The sequence below is a fragment of the Piliocolobus tephrosceles genome, chromosome 11, assembly GCF_002776525.5.
Source record: "Piliocolobus tephrosceles isolate RC106 chromosome 11, ASM277652v3, whole genome shotgun sequence".
In the NCBI taxonomy this organism is placed as follows: Eukaryota; Metazoa; Chordata; class Mammalia; order Primates; family Cercopithecidae; genus Piliocolobus; species Piliocolobus tephrosceles.
Window position 1 is genome coordinate 104,808,737 of NC_045444.1, and position 16,892 is coordinate 104,825,628.

General features: G+C 52.0%; 1 protein-coding gene across 1 annotated transcript in view; it reads left to right on the plus strand.

Annotated features, from left to right (window-relative positions):
* The window catches only part of LOC111548459 (PNKD, MBL domain containing), a 24,701-nt gene extending 9,180 nt beyond the window's left edge, over nucleotides 1–15,521 (plus strand). The window contains exons 2-9 of the mRNA XM_023220925.3: nucleotides 8,569–8,684; nucleotides 8,811–8,923; nucleotides 9,490–9,548; nucleotides 10,284–10,376; nucleotides 10,734–10,897; nucleotides 12,243–12,329; nucleotides 13,190–13,305; nucleotides 13,543–15,521. Coding sequence (XP_023076693.2) covers nucleotides 8,569–8,684; nucleotides 8,811–8,923; nucleotides 9,490–9,548; nucleotides 10,284–10,376; nucleotides 10,734–10,897; nucleotides 12,243–12,329; nucleotides 13,190–13,305; nucleotides 13,543–13,716 — 922 coding nt within the window. The 3' untranslated portion in view covers nucleotides 13,717–15,521. The remainder of the gene's footprint in view (nucleotides 1–8,568; nucleotides 8,685–8,810; nucleotides 8,924–9,489; nucleotides 9,549–10,283; nucleotides 10,377–10,733; nucleotides 10,898–12,242; nucleotides 12,330–13,189; nucleotides 13,306–13,542) is intronic.
* Nucleotides 15,522–16,892: the final 1,371 nt, after the last annotated feature.

Sequence of the window (16,892 nt, forward strand, 5' to 3'; positions counted from 1 at the left end):
GAGTCTCACTCTGTCACCCGGGCTGGAGTGCAGTGGCACGATCTTGGCTCACTGCAACCTCTGCCTGCCAGGTTCAAGCAGTTCTCCTGCCTCAGCCTCCGGAGTAGCTGGAATTACAGGCACGGGCCACCATGCCTGGCTAATTTTTGTATTTGTAGTAGAGACGGGGTTTCACCATATTGGTCAGGCTGGTCTCCAGCTCCTGACCTCAGGTGATCCACCTGCCTCGGCCTCCCAAAGCGCTGGGATTACGGGTGTGAGCCACTGCACCCAGCCATGCTTTTGTATTTTTAATGAATATTGTCATATTGTTTTCTCTGCAGTATGTCTCAGCATAACGATACGTGCTTGAGCTTTGTGAATGTTGAAACCTGTTGCTCTAGATCATGTGTTTCCCTTGCTGCGCAGTTTTCCAAGGTCTGAATATGTTGGAATTTATTTGTACATTTCGCTGGTGGCAGTCATTTAGGGGGTTTCTGTCCTTTCACTCTTGGGAGCACGGGATTATCCTTGGGCGGTACAGGAAGGGAGGGGGCAGCGACTCCCATGGTCTCAGTTTCCAGAAGGCCTGACTGGAAGTTGGACATTTGTTCATAAGCAGTGAGGAGCCACCAAAGACTTGCGAGCAGGAGCAAGCCTCAGCAAAACGCGGCGCTTTAGGAACTTCTTTTTGCCTGTGGTTTGCGGTTTGGGTCGGAGGTAGAGAGCTGGGGGACAGAGGCTCTTATAAGACCCTAAGTGAGTTTCCAGGGCCTGTTCCCACAGGTGAGGCTGCAATGGGGGGCAGTGGATGGCAAAATTGAGAAGGATCCTGTTTTGGTTGCATATACCAGGGAGAAGGCTAAATGCAACTGTAAGGACAGGGGGCCTTTCCCAGACAGAGAAGGAGCAGGACGGGGAGCTGACCGTGGGGATTGTCACTCACCAACTCTGCAGGCAGATGGAGGAAGAGCCTGAGCTAAGTGGCTTAGGGCGGGGCACAGGGCTGGGGAGAGCTACTAGGTCCTCAGGCTGTTCTCCCCTTCCCTTCCTCCTTCCCCGCCTCAGCCCTGCCTTCTCCTGCTTTGCCCAAAGATCAAGACCTCAGGCCAGCAAGGACTGCAACCTGTCCCTAGCCCACATCCAAGCCAGGCACAGATCTCCCATCCCTCTGCCACCCTACCCTCTCCACCTCCAGCACCCTCTCTAGTCCAGGCCCCTGTCTCTCTCCCACCTGGATGACTCGGTACCTGCTGCCCCTTTTCTCCACCCAGCAGCCCAGTGAGCTCTCAGAAAGGGAGTCTGATCCTGGGCACCCTGTTCTAACGCCCACCAGCCGTTTTCCACTCTCTGCACGGCCTGGCTCCTGCCCACCTCACTGACCCCTTCTCCAGCACTGTTGGTCCCTCCAGCCCTGCCTAGAGACTCCGAGGCCTCCTGGCAATTCCTAAAATTCCACACTCCTCCTGCCTTGGTGCCACATCACCCAGAACCATCCATGCCGCTGGCTCGGTCTTGCAGTTTCCAGCACGAATGTCACCCTCTGGGGACGAGGCGTTCCCTGGGCACCCTGTCTACAGTAGGGCCTCTTCCCTTCTGGCCACTCTTTTCCACCCCCAGCCATAGTTAACTGGCAGTTTGCTGACTAATCCAGTTTCTGGTTTAATGTCTGTTGGCCCTCCCTTTCCCCACGTTACAAGCTCCCGGAAGGCAGGGCCCCTTCTGCCTTGTTTCTGCTGTCTCCACTGTGTCCATCTTGCACAGTATTTGCCAAATACAGTGAGTGACAGGGAGGGGCCTTGTTTACTGCAGCTTCTTGGTGCACAGTCCCTGCCCCCACAGATCTTGTCCTTTGTTAGGGACAGAACCTGGGCACATGTAGTCAGCATTTAGTAAGCGGAGGCGGGGAGCTTATCACCCCTCCCAGATGTGCATGACCCTGTTTTAGCAGCTGGGAGGACTGCCTGGCTGAATTTGGGAAGGAAACAACAATTGCTAAACATCTTCCACCCGCCAGGCTCTCGGCTGAGTGCTTTACATTAGTTTTCTTATTTTAGGCACTTAATCTTCGCACAGTCCTTCAGGGGTAAGTCACAGCATTGCCATGTTATAGATGAGGAACCTCATCTGTGAAACTCATGACTTGCCCAAAGTCACAGAGTCAACAGGGGCCAGGCTATCATGGGAGCCCAGATCTTTCTGCTGCCACAGCCTCTGCTCTTTCCATAAGCCCATGTAGCGAGAAATGAAGACAGGAACGGGACTCAGGCATTGGTGCAAGGTGGTGTCTGTCAGAGGAAAGGGTGATTTTATTTAATTTTATTTTTTAACTTTTCATTTTGGGCTAGGCGCTGTGGCTCACACCTATAATCCCTACACTTTGGGGGGGCCAAGGCAAGAGGATCACCTGAAGTCAGGAGTTCCAGACCAGCCTGGCCAACATGGTGAAACCCTGTCTCTACTAAAAATATAAAAATTAGCTGGGCATGGTGGCAGGCACCTGTAATCCCCGCTTCTAGGGAGGCTGAGGCAGAATTGCTTGAACCCGGGAGATGGAGGTTGCAGTGAGCCAAGATCATGCCACTGCATTCCCCCGCCCAGGTGACAGAGCAAGATTCAGTATAAAAACAAACAAACAAACACAACTTTTCATTTTGAAATGATTTCAGACTTGTCAAAATACTACATAGCATTCCCATATGCCTCTCGCCCCTGAATACTACCGTCTTTCATAATCGCACTATAGTCATCAAAACCAAGAAATTAACATGAATACTATCCTATGAACTACTCTCAGAGCTTACTCAAATCCACCATTTTTCCCTGCTGTTGCCCTTTCTCTGATCTGCAATCCAGTCCAGGATCCCACGTTGCATTTATCTCCTGGTCTCCTCCAATCTGGGACAGTTTCTCAGTGTATCTTTCGTCTTGTCCATACATTTGAAGAGTAGAGCCTGGGCAACATAGTGAGACCTCATCTCTACTAAAAATGTAAAAAATTAACTGGCACACACCTGTAGTCCCAACTACTCAGGAGGCTGAGGTGGGAGGATCGCTTGAGCCCAGGAGATTAAGGCTGCAGTGAGCTATGGATCACATCACCGCACTCTGACCTGGGCGACAGAGCAAGTCCCAAAAAAGAATTAGAGATTTGCATTTTTGGCACAAATACCACAGAAGTGATTTTGTGCCCTCCTTGGTACATCATACCAAGAGGCAAATGATGTCTATATATTGTTACTGGTGAGATTAACTTTGATCACTGGCTTAAGGTGGAGTCAGTCAGGTTTCTATGGTCTTTATAATTAGTGGTTATTTTGTGAAGCAGATACTTTGAGATTATGCAAATATCCTCTTTCTCTCTTTCTCATCGTACTTGGGTGATTTGACTAGGGTCTCCAGGTGTTAGAACGTGCTCTTGTGTGTTAGAAACTCTCAGTGTTAGCCTGGAAGCGAATCAAGACATCTTCTCTTCAAAAAAAAAATAATAAAAATAATTAGCTGGGTATGTCTGCTCATGCCTGTAGTCCCAGCTACTCGGGATACTGAGGTGGAAGAATCCCTTGAACCCCTGCATTTCAGCCTTCAGTGAGCTGTGACTGAGCCACCACACTCCAGCCTGGCTGACAGAGCAAGATCCCATCTCTTTAAAAGAAAACGCTGGGCACGGTGGCTTATGCCAGTAATCCCAGCACTTTGGGAGGCAGAGGCAGGCAGATCACCTGAGGTCGGGAGCTCGAGACCAGCCTGATCAACATGAAGAAACCCCATCTCTACTAAAAATACAAAAAATAGCCAGGTGTGGTGTCGCATGCCTGTAATCCCAGCTACTTGGGAGGATGAGGCAGGAGAATCGCTTGAACCTGGGAGGCGGAGGTTGCAATGAGCCAAGATCACGCCATTGCACTCCAGCCTGGGCAACAAGAGTGAAACTCCATTTGAAAAAAAAAAAAAAATGTTAATCGTCCTGTCTGTCCTACTAGTTATAGAATCTTCACAAAGACAGTGAGTTTGCCTTGCTTAGTGTGTGTTCAGTGCCTGGCCGATAGCAAGGATTCAGTAAATATTGTTGAAGAAATGAAAGTGTAGCTTGGCCAAATCTAATTTAGAAATAAAACCAGAAAAAAAGAAGGCCTACAAAAAAGGAACATAAAGACAAATAAAGGTTGGCAAAGCTCTTCAATCATGTGCCCAGATTGCCAATCAATATAAACCCATGGATACATAGAGCAGACAGTGCAATGATTAAACTTTACCTAAATCATTTCTACAAATTGCCATGGAAACCTGCTTGGTTTTCACCCAACTGCTTGCAGACAAATCAGCTAGCTCTTCCCTAAGGGGTCTGAAGAGTGGCTGCACCTGCTCCCACATACACAGTCAATCCTTGTAGAGACTTAGGGTCAGCCGGGCGCGATGGCTCACGCCTGTAATCCCAGCACTTTTGAGGCCAAGGCAGGTGGATCACGAGGTCAAGAGATCAAGACCATCCTGGCCAACATGGTGAAACCCCGTCTCTACTAAAAATACAAAAACGAGCCGGGCGTGGTGGCATGCGCCTGTTATCCCAGCTACTCAGGAGGCTGAGGCAGGAGAATCACTTGAACCCAGGAGGCAGAGGTTGCAGTGAGCCGAGATCGTGCCACTGCACTCCGGCATGGTGACAGAATGAGACTCTGTCTCAAAAAAAAAAAAAAGGCCAGGCGCGGTGGCTCATGTCTGTAATCCCAGCATTTTGGGAGGCTGAGGCAGGCGGATCACGAGGTCAGGAGATCGAGACCATCCTGGCTACCATGGTGAAACCCTGTCTCTACTTAAAAAAAATAGCCAGGCATGGTGGCAGGTGCCTGTAGTCCCAGCTACTCGGGAGGCTGAGGCAGGAGAATGGCGTGAAAGAACCTGGGAGGCAGAGCTTGCAGTGAGCCAAGACCGTACCACCACACTCCAGCCTGGGCGACAGAGCGAGACTCTCTCTCAAAAAAAAAAAAAAAAAAAAAAAAGTTGGGAAAAAATAGTCATTAAAAATACTAAAATATGAAGCTTTTTTTCTTCTACAATCTGTTTTGACCTGTTATGTTTTTAATTTGCTATTGAATATAATTCTAATAAGCATTTAAATTATTAGCAGGAATTTTACCATTTGCTTAATACTGTGCAATGCTTGTTTTAAATACAAATATAAGAACATTTAACTCCTGTAGAATCACAGAAATTACATAATTAATATTTCTTAGCTTATACATGGATATATATATTTAGTTCTTACCAGGACAGGGTCTCCTCTGTCACTCAGAGTGGAGTGAAATGGTGCAAACATGGCTCACTGCAGCCTTGACCTCCTGGGCTCAAGTGATCCTCCCACCTCAGCCTCCCAAGTAGCTAGGACCACAGGTGCGTGCCACCATGCCTGGTTAATTTTTGCATTTTTAGTAGAGATGGGGTCTCACCATGTTGCCCAGTCTGGTCTCAAACTCCTGGGCTCAAGCACTTCTCCCGTCACTGCCTCCCAAAGTGCTGGGATTACAGGCGTGAGTCACCACACCTGGCCTTCAGTTTGTTGTTTTTTTTTTTTTTTTTTCAGATGGAGTTTCACTCTTGTTGCCCAGGCTGGAGTGCAATGGTGTGTTCTTGGCTCACTGCAACCTCTGCCTCCCAGGTTCAAACGATTCTCCTGCCTCAGCCTCCTGAGTAGCTGGGATTACAGGTGCCCACTACCACACCCTGTTAATTTTTGTACTTTTAGTAGAGATGGGGTTTCACCATGTTGGCCAGGCTGGTCTCCAATTCCTGACCTCAAGTGATCTACCAGCCTCCGCCTTCCAAAGAGCTGGGATTACAGATGTGTGCCACCGCGCCCAGCCTTCAATTCTTTTTTTTTTTTTTTTTTTGAGATGGAGTCTCACTCTGTCACCCAGACTGGAGTGCAGTGGCGCAATCTTGGCTCACTGCAACCTCAGCCTCCCGAGTAGCTAGGATCACAGGCACCTGCCACCACGCCCAACTAATTTTTGTAGTTTTAGTTGAGATGGGGTTTCACCATCTTGGCCAGGCTGGTCTTGAACTCCTGACCTCGTGATCCACTGCCCTGGCCTCCCAAAGTTCTGAGATTACAGGCATGAGCTACCGCACCCGGCTTTCAATTCTTAATATGTGCACATTCTGCCAGCACTGTTGGCTTGCCAGTTAATAAGGAAGGATGGAAAGGAAAAGGATGGATTGGTTACCCTATCTTCCCCTTCCTTTCTGTATCGCTATTTGCAGCATAAATGGGTGGATAACACAAAAGCAAGAAAGGACGCAGCAGAATTCCTTGGTCATTCGTGTTTCTTAGAACACTTCTGTCTTCTTTGTGCACTTGAAGCACATTCTAGTTTGAACTGAAAGCTTGGCCTCTTGGGTCAGTCATAGGTGTGCACTCACCTTGTACTCGCTTTGAGTCTTGTTGAACTCCCATGCATTGTGGGTCCCCCAGATCTGTGTGCTCACAGGCATTGCAGACTCTGTACAGGTATGATAAGCGAGGAACGGAGCACACTCACTGTATGTGTCTCCTGCTCCCTGCATGTCCCACTGTCCTATCAGGCTCCACTTACAAGACACAAGGTCAAAGATAAAATCATTAAGAATTTCAGGGTCAGGGACGGTGGCTCATGCCTGTAATCCCAGCACTTTGGGAGGCCAAGGTGGGTAGATCACAAGGTCAAGAGATCGAGACCATCCTGGCCAACATGGTGAAATCCTGTCTCTAATAAAAATTCAAAAATTAACTGGGCATGGTGGTGTACACCTGTAGTTCCAGCTACTCGGGAGGCTGAGGCAGGAGAATCACCTGAACCTGGGAGGGAGAGGTTGCAGTGAGCTGAGATCACGCCACTGCACCACTGCCTGACAACAGAGTGAGACTCCCTCTCAAAAAAAAAAAAAAAAAAGGAATTTCAGGCTCAGCCAGGCGCAGTGGCTCACACCTGTAATCCCAGCACTTTGAGAGGCCGAGGCAGGTGGATCACCCAAGGTCAGGAGTTCGAGACCAGCCTGGCCAACATGGCAAAACCAGCTAATACAAAAAATTAGCCGGGCATGGTGGTGTGCACCTGTAATCCCACCTACTCAGGACGCTGAGGCAGGAAAATCGCTTGAACCTGGGAGGCAGAGGTTGCAGTGAGCCGAGACTGTGCCACTGCACTCCAGTCTGGACAACAGAGCGAGACTCTGTCTCAAAAAAAAAAAAGAGAGAGAATTTCAGGCTGGACACGGTGGCTCACACCTGTAATCCCAACACTTTGGAAGGCCAAGGCAAGAGGATTAGTTGAGCCTAGGAGTTTAAGACCAGCCTAGGCAACAAATTGAGACCCCATCTCTACATCTACAAAAAAGATAATTGGAATTACAGGCATGCACCACCACCACACCCAGCTAATTTTTGTATTTTTAGTAGAGATGGGGTTTCACCATGTTGGTCAGGCTGGTCTCGAACTCCTGACGTCAGGTGATCCGCCTGTCTCAGCCACGCAAAGTGCTGGAATTACAGTCATGAGATACCACACCCAGCCTCAGATGATTTTTTTTTTTTTTTTTTTTTTTTGAGACCGGATCTTGTTTTGTCACCCAGGCTAGAGTGCAGTGGTACAATCATGGCTTACTGCAGCTTCGACTTCCTGGGCTCAAGCAATCCTCCTGCTTCAGCTACCTGAGTAGCTGGGACCACAGGCATGTGCTACCACACCCAGCTATTCTTTTTTTTTTTTTTTGTAGAGACCCTATAGGGTACAATGTTGCCCAGGCTGGTCTCGAACTTTTGGGCTCAAGTGATCCTTTCTCCTTCCCTCCCAAGGTGCTAGAATTACAGGCGTGAGCCACTTCACCCAACCTTCCTCAGATTATTAGGATGCATGCTAAAGTTTGACCACCACTGCTCTTTCTGAAATATTTTTCCTACCTCATTTCAGCCTCCTAATTCCTACTCCCTCTTCCCTGCAAAGGTTACTTCATCAGAGGTGCTAGACCCTGGGCTAGATTTAAAAAGAGATAAAAAAGAGATCCAAGTCTCTCTATTTTTAGATGGAGTCTTGCTCTTCACCCGCTGGAGTGCAGTGATGTGATCTTGGCTCACTGCAACCTCTGCCTCTGAGGTTCAGCAATTCTCCTGCCTCAGCCTCCTGAGTAGCTAGGACTACAGGTGTGCGCCACCACACCCGGCTACTTTTTATATTTTTAGTAGAGATGGAGTTTTCCCATGTTGGTCAGGCTGATCTCGAACTCCTGACCTCAGGTGATCCACCCTCCTCGGCCTCCCAAAGTACTGGGATTACAGGTGTGAGCCACCGCGCCCAGCCTTTCCAATTCTCTTCTGTGAGTTCCTCAGTTCACATCTCCCTGATAGATTGCAAGTTCTAGGTGTGTCCGTCTCATTCTCCATCTTCTCATGAGCGCTAAGCAGGGCAAACAGTAGGCACATAATAAGTGAGGATGGAATTGCATTGGCTCACGGGGTGACCAAAGGAATGGAGATGTGGGGCCTGCAGGCATCACGAAGGGGTCTAGAGGAGCTAGGGAGAAAGGCTAACCATAGGCCACCCACTCACTCTCTAGGTACAGCCTGTACACCCGCACCTGGCTCGGGTACCTCTTCTACCGACAGCAGCTGCGCAGGGCTCGGAATCGCTATCCTAAAGGCCACTCGAAAACCCAGCCCCGCCTCTTCAATGGTGAGCTCTGATTGCCCCTGGCCAGCATCCCCCATTCTGTGCCCCCACCCTTCTACTCCCCTTCACATACCCCAGCCCCTGGGCTCCCTGCCTATTACCCTGCCCACAGCCCATCTCTGTCCCCAGGAGTGAAGGTGCTTCCCATCCCTGTCCTCTCGGACAACTACAGCTACCTCATCATCGACACCCAGGCCCAGCTGGCTGTGGCTGTGGACCCTTCAGACCCTCGCGCTGTGCAGGTGAGGGGAGGGCAGGGAGCAGGGGGTGCCTGGGGTCACCTTGGGGACTGGCAGTTTCCCCTTGCTAGAGAGGGCTGACCCTTGTCCGTCTACCCGTGAGATATATCCCATATGCTCCATGTTCACACGTGCACATGCACACACATGGCCTGGGGGAGGGAGGCACAGGGCATGGCTGGGCAGAAGGGGTGAGCAGCAGTGGGGGATGCAGAGCCAGAGGGCTGGGGGTGTTGGCCCAGGACTGTGGGTCTAGTGAGTTTCCAGGCTGGCTTTCACTCCCGTTGGCCCTCTTCAGACCCCCTTTATTTCTGTTACCTCTGTCTGTCAGTATCTGGGTCTCTCTGTCTTTCCCTCCCATTCCTTATTTCTCTGTGTCTGTCCCTCTGCCTCCATGTGCCCCGTGCTTCACACTCCCGGATCTCTCCCCTCCAGCCCCATCCCCTCCCTCCACTTCATCTCTCCATCCTCTCCTCTCCTCTCCACCAGCACCCACATTCCTGGATCCTGCTGCTTTAAGTGTCCCTTGCATCCTGCTCCCCAGTCTCCAAACCTCCTCTCTCCCGCAGGCTTCCATTGAAAAGGAAGGGGTCACCTTGGTCGCCATTCTCTGTACTCACAAGCACTGGTAAGGGGCTCCCGTCTTCCCTGGCCCAGCCTTGTCCGGCTGGGCTTGCCAGGACTGGGCCCAGTGAGGACGGCCGGGACCGGAGGTCAAGATGTCAGCACAGGCCGGCACCCACGTTCCTCGTGAAGTCACCTGGACACCAGCAGGGAGGGAGGAAAGGGGACAGTCTTCCACCACTCCATTTATCGAGCTTCTGAAGCCCCAGAGGAGGGCAGGGCAGTCATTTCTCTTTCATTTCATGGGCATGTATTAGATACCTACTGCACACTGGGCATGGGCAAAAGTTATGACTCTTCCATCAAGGAAATTCTGAGACCAATAGGGGAGATAGCCCTGTATCAAAGTACATAACAGTGGAGGCAAGAGGGTTGGGAGTTCAAGCCCAACCTGGGCAACATAGTGAGACCTTGTCTTCACAAAAGAAGTATGTAATATTCAGGTAGCAGTTGGCAACAGGGTACAGGGATGGGAGGCCCAGGAAAAGTGTGATCAGATCCACTTGGAGAATTGAAAGATGATGACCAGGAAGATCGGCTGGCATTGGCCAGCTTGAGTTGTTGGGGGCGATGTTCTGAGCAAGGGAACAACTTGAACAAAGGCCTAGAGGTGTGGACAACTTGCTCAGTCCAGAAGCCACAGCCCCAGCACTTAAAGGCCTGGAGATGCTGTGGGAAAGAGGGGGGCTTAGGTACAGTTGCCCCTTGAAGCCCCCTGCCTGTCTCTGCCGTCCTGCAGGGACCACAGTGGAGGGAACCGTGACCTCAGCCGGCGGCACCGGGACTGTCGGGTGTACGGGAGCCCTCAGGACGGCATCCCCTACCTCACCCAGTAAGTCCTTGACCTAGGCAAGGTCCTAGGCCCCTTCCATGGGCCCTTTCCCCTACCCCCAGCCTTCAGTGAAGTGTTTCAGGGGTATCAACAGGTGGGTCTTTGCCAGTGCCCTTCCTGGCCCAATCCCTGCCTATCTGAAGACTGGCACTGCCCATCCTCCAATTGATCCAGCCTTAGTCCCCAAAAGAGGAAAGGGGGAGTGTTCGGACCTGAGACCCTGGGCATTGGGGTATCTGCTTTTGTATGGGAGCCCACCCTCTTGTGAATCACCCAGCCCCTTAGGCCTGGGATGGGGGCAGGGACCAGCATGGCACAGATCCAGTACCTTCTCTCCCCTACTCCCTTGTTCCCCAGTCCCCTGTGTCATCAAGATGTGGTCAGCGTGGGACGGCTTCAGATCCGGGCCCTGGCTACACCTGGCCACACACAAGGCCATCTGGTCTACCTACTGGATGGGGAGCCCTACAAGGGTCCCTCCTGCCTCTTCTCAGGGGACCTGCTCTTCCTCTCTGGCTGTGGTGAGTCCCCCTGAAAGAGCGGGGAACTGGGAGCGGAGGGAGAGACAGAAGCCAGGGCAGCCACAGTCCCATGGAGAGCACGGAAGCCTTAGTTTTAGCACAGGTGTTGCCGTGGCAGTTACTTCCATCTGTGTTACTCAGACTGGTTTTAATCCTTGAGACTTCCCTTGGGGTACCTTGGGAGGCTGAGGCAGGAGGATCACTTGAGGCCAGGAGTTGGAGACCAGACTGGGCAAAATAGCAAGACTGTCTCTACAAAAATATTTTAAAATAAGCCAGGCACGGTGGCTCATGCCTGTAATCCCAGCACTTTGGGAAGCTGAGGTGGGAGGATCACCTGAGGTCAGGAGTTCAAAACCAGCCTGGTCAACACAGTGAAACGCCGTCTTTACTAAAAATACAAAAATTAGCTGGGCATGGTAGTGCGTGCCTGTAATCCCAGCTACTAGGGAGGCTGAGGGCAGGAGAACTGCTTGAACCCGGGAGGTAGAGGTTGCAGTGAGCTGAGATCGTGCCACTGCACTCCAATCTGGAAGACAGAGCAAGACTCTGTCACAAAAAAAAAAAAAAGAAAAAAAAAATTAAATAGTATAAATACTACAGGCCAGGAGCAGTGACTCAGGCCTGTAATCTCAGAGCTCTGGGAGGCCAAAGCAGGTGGATTGCTTGAGCCCAGGAGTTCAAGACCAACTTGGGCAACATGGTGAAACCCTGTCTCTACAAAAAATACAAAAATTAGCCAGGTGTGGTGGTGAGCCCAGGAATTCAAGGTTGCAGTGAGCTATGATTGTGCCACTGCACTGCAGCCTGGGCAACAATGAGACTCTGTCTCAAAAATAAAAAAGACTTGCCCCAGCTGTTGGACAGAATGAGAGAATGCAGGGAATTAGTTTCCCCTGGGTGGAGCCTGGTTCTCTGATACAGTGACTGGCAGGACTAGGTTATGAAAAGTTTAGAACCACTAGGTGAGGGGGTGGGTGAGGATCACAAGTCCCAGGCTGCATGGAATCCCAAAGGGCAGCCTAGGCGAAGAAGTGTTCTGCAGGAAAGAGCAGCCGTGCGTCTACCAAGCCTGGGGCCTGCAACCTGAAGATTCTGTAGCCCCTCCCTTCAAGTGTCACTGTGTGCAACGGAGGCCTCAGAGGGGCTTGGTTAGGGGTGGCCAGTTGGGCCCAGCTCCCAGTGAGAAGGAAGGAATAGATGCCTGGGGTGGGCCTGGCAAGGGCACGGTCAGGGCTGGTGGCCAGCCAGAGCATTACAAGCTGGTTCCCACCTGTCTGGGTGTGCCTTATGTCGTATCGTGTTATCCTGGCGCCTTGTGACATACCCTCCAACCCCCCGCCAGGACGGACCTTTGAGGGCAATGCAGAGACCATGCTGAGCTCACTGGATACTGTGCTGGGGCTAGGGGATGACACCCTGCTGTGGCCTGGTGAGACACCCCTTTACTACTCCCTATCCCAAGGGCCTTCCCAGCCCCTCACTCCCCTAGAAAGCAGGCCAGCCCAGTTCCTGGCCCAGAAGCGACATAGCTCCACCTCCAGGGGTAGGGGCAGAGTTCTGGCCTCCCTTCCTCCTGGAGTGCTGACTCCATAACACCTCTGCTTCTCACACCACCTTCGCCTGCCAGCCAGCCTTCAGCCTCTTGGGAGCCCTGCAGGCCCCAGGGCATTCCAGAGAGATGTCTAATTGTTCATAGCACAAGCCCAGAACAGAAAATACCCTTTTTTTTTAATCTGGGGAGAAGTCAGTAAATCCACTCTGCATGTAACCATTGCCTTGTAGTGCATGAAAACATTCACAGATATCTGTTAATCCTCAGAACATATATTCATTCATTCATTCATTCATTCATACATTCAACAAGTGCTTTCTGTGCACCTAACACATACCAGGCTCTGTTCTAGGCACCAGGAACACAGCAGGTACATCTGTGAATGGTGGCATCATTGTTCTCTCCACTTGCCAAATGAGAAAATGGTGCCTCAGAGAGGTGCCATGACTAGACTGAGGTCACACACTAGGCAGTGGCAGAGTCAGGGCTAGATGCAGGCCTGCCAGCTCCAGGTCTAGTGGTTTTTTCCCCTGGAACCGTTGCCACGTTTTCACCCATGGCTGACTTGTACCCGCAGTTAGAGAAGCAGCTCCTGGAGATTGGGGTTTTCCTGGAAGTGCTGCCCTTGTCCCTGGTGGTCGGGTGCCCATCGGCCTGGACCTGGGGCAGGGAAGACTGTTCTGGCTGTCCCACCAATCTCTCTCTGCTCTGCGTCTCACCCCCGTGGCTGTCGGTAGGTCATGAGTACGCGGAGGAGAACCTGGGCTTTGCAGGCGTGGTGGAGCCCGAGAACCTGGCCCGGGAGAGGAAGATGCAGTGGGTGCAGCGGCAGCGGCTGGAGCGCAAGAGCACGGTGAGGGACTCGGGGTCCAGGAGGAGCTGTGTGGGCAGGCACTCGGCCCCAACGGGAACCCGTCCATGCTGACCCCAGGCCTGCGAGCACCTCCCCAAAGCTCTGACCTGTTTGGTCCATGGGCCCTCAAGTCAGAACTCCTGAGCTCCAGAATGGGGCAGGGGTTGGGTCAGGCTTCTCTGTCTTGGGTCCATTTCCCAGCTTCTCTCCACCAAACCTGGTTCCTCTTGCCCACAGTGCCCATCTACCCTGGGAGAGGAGCGCTCCTACAACCCATTCCTGAGGACCCACTGCCTGGCACTACAAGAGGCTCTGGGGCCGGGGCCGGGCCCCACTGGGGATGATGACTGCTCCCGGGCCCAGCTCCTGGAAGAGCTCCGCCGGCTGAAGGACATGCACAAGAGCAAGTGATGCCCCCAGCGCCTCCAGCCCAGACACCCACACCTCACCATCCTTCTCATCGCTAACACCACCACCTCCATCGGCGCCCAAGCGGGCATCATCCCCCACACTGCTCAGGGGAGGGGAGGCACCAGGCGATGAGACTGTGAAGCCAAGAGAAGGGGGCCGGTCGGAGGCTGGGAACCCCGCAGCACGAGGCTGCCTCATCAACGGCGAGAGGAAAGGAGGGGTCTTGGGACATCTCCAGACCCTACCAACTGGGAGGGTCCCCTCCTTCCCTACTCCTGGGACGACAGCAAGGACATGGGGGCTGCTGTTGGCTTCTCCGTCGGGAGGCCTCATCTCACTGTAGCCCTGGAACCCAGGGCAGAGGGCCCACGCAGGTTGAGTCCATCTTGCCCTTCCCCAATCCAGGGTTGGGAAAGAAGCTCAGCCCCTCACAGTGGCCTCAAGTATGATGCCTTGCAAAAGCACCACTCAGAGGGGCAGCTGGACTCTGGTGTCCTGAGACTCTGCCCTCCTCCCACAGCCTCCCTGCCCCACCCATCCCTGCAAAGTCATTTTTCAGACAGAGCCATTCCTAAGAACACTGAAGGGCTGGAAGGCTGGCTGGCCACTCTCTGCCTCAGTGGCCTCCCTACAGCCTGGAAGAAGGAGGGTCCTGGTTGCCAAGGAAACCTCCTCATTGAGCTAAGGAGACACTGGAGTCTGGAGTGTGGAGCCCCACAGTCTTGCAGGTCACACGCTCTCCTTGCGCATCTGGCCTGGTCATGCCCGCTGGCCTCTGCCCCTGCCCTGGGCCAAAAGGGCCCCTCCTTGCCAGGGGAGAGAGAGCCACGGTCCTCTTTGGCAGCTGTAGTTTTCTCACTTTGGCCCATGTTCTTAGGCGCGTCTGCCTGCCTTCCTCCATCTAACTAATCTCTCCTGCTTTATCCGCAGCCCTTTTCTTCTTTGAGTTAGTAAAGATTTATTCTGTAACCTGACACTCATCTGGCCCTTGCGGTTTGCCAGCCACATTCCCATGTGATTTCCCACTGGCCCCCACCCGGCTGGGAGGAGGGGCTCTGACGTGCAGATTGGAAATCAGAAGTCTGTGAGCAGAGCAGGTGAGTGCATGGCAGCTCTGGGCCCCAGGCCTGGCCCGGCCCCTCTGCTCACTCCACCTCCAGCTCTGCTGTTCCTCTGCTCTTAGGTCCAGATTCCTTTGGAGCCACAGCGAGGAACCCTGTGGTCCTCAGGCAGGTGTACCTTGGGTCAGCCAGGAGCCCTCTTTTCCTGTTTTAAAGCCTGCTCTCGGGCTCTGCTCACCTCTGGTGACCCTCCAAGATGCCCCTGCCCTCAGTTTCCCCTCATGATCTGGCCTCTGCCCGCCTCTTCAGCCGCAGCCTCTAGTGCACTTTAGCAATACCACCAGACTAGTTAGAGTTCCCCACTCACCAAGCAAGACATGCAGTTTCATGCCTCTGTGCCTTCGCTCATGCTGTTTCTTCCAACTGGAATGCCTTCCCCTGCTCCTCCTGCCTTGTCTGCCTGGCAAGTACCTGTTCATCTCTCATGATCCCCTCAAAGGCCCCCTCCTCCAGGAGGGCAACGCCTGTGCCCCTCCCCTCCAGGCTACCTCTGCACTTTGCCAATGCTTCTCCTGTGGCACTTATCACACTGTATTTTACTTGTTTACATGTTTGTCTCCCCTTCTAGACTGTGAATCTTTAAGGGCATGGACTGTATCTTATGCATCTCTGTATTTCTGCGCCCAGCACGGTGCCTAGCACACAGTAGGCGCTCAATAAATGTTGAATGAGTGAATGATTTAACCAGGACTTGATCACCCAACAGCTTGTCTTTGTGGCTACATGAGTGAAAACAGCAGAGAACTTTCTCGCAGTTTTCCCATCTCAGCCCCAGGCCTGCTAACTTGCAGTTAGGCACTCAAGAGTTTTGATCAGAAATGATGCCCAAAGGCTGGGCGCTGGGGCTCAAGCCTGTAATCCCAGCTCTTTGGGAGGCCGAGGTGGGCGGATCACGAGGTCAGGAGTTAGAGACAAGTCTGGCCAACATAGTGAAACCTCATCTCTACTAAAAATACAAAAAAGTAACCAGGCGTGGTGGCAGGAGCCTATAATCCCAGCTACTCAAGAGGCTGAGGCAGGAGAATGGTGTGAACCCAGGAGGCGGAGGTTGCAGTGAGCCGAGATCGTGCCACAGCACTCCAGCCTGGGCAACAGGGTGAGACTCTGTCTCAAAAAAAAAAAAAGAAAACAACTTAAAAAAAAGAAAAAAGAGAAATTACGCCTAAAATATGTTCCTCCCAAGGCCCATGGGCATTTGTTCAGAGTTTATGATGAGATACACAAGTGTACCACTGGCTGAAGTAGGGTGGCTGTACATGGCCACAGCACAGCAACCAATCGGACTTCAAGGACACGGCCTTGGCACTAGTGTGTCTTTAATGCCTGTGGAAAGAAAGACCCGGGATCTAGATTCATACTTTAAGTTGGGCAGGTGTCTCTAGTTAAGCTTTAACAACACCGTTTTGTTTTCATTGTATTTATCTTTGGGGTCAATATTTATTTTTGACAAGTGACACTGATTTTCAGTTCATAAAAATGATTAAAGGGATGGGCATGGTGGCTTATGCCTGTAATCCCAGGACTTTCGGAGGCCGAGGCAGGCAAATCACGAGGTCAGGAGATTGAGACCATCCTGGCCAACATGGTGAAACCCCATCTCTACTAAAAATACAAAAATTAGCCAGGCAGGGTGGTGTGCGCCTGTAGTCCCAACTACTCAGGAGGCTGAGGCAAGAGAATCGCTTGAACTTAGGAGGCAGAGGCTGCAGTGAGCTGAGATTGTGCCAGTGCACTCCAGCCTGGGCGACAGAGTGCTGTCTCAAAAAAAAAAAAAAAAAAAAAAAAAAAATTAAAGATATTTATTGAAATAGAAGAATAAGATTATCCTATTTCACTTGGCTATAGCAAAGCTCCTGAAGGTAGCTTTGGAATGGCTGATGACCAGGAAGCGCTGGCTCAGCTCCACACTTCCTTGGGGCCAGCCAAAGGCACAGAGTTCCCACCCTGGCCACAGTTGAGCCTCCCCGCTTAGGTGCCCTTCACCCCAGGCCAACGACCTTGGCACTGGGCCCAGCTGTCTTGAATCAGGGCTGCACCTGAACTGGGGTTGAAGCC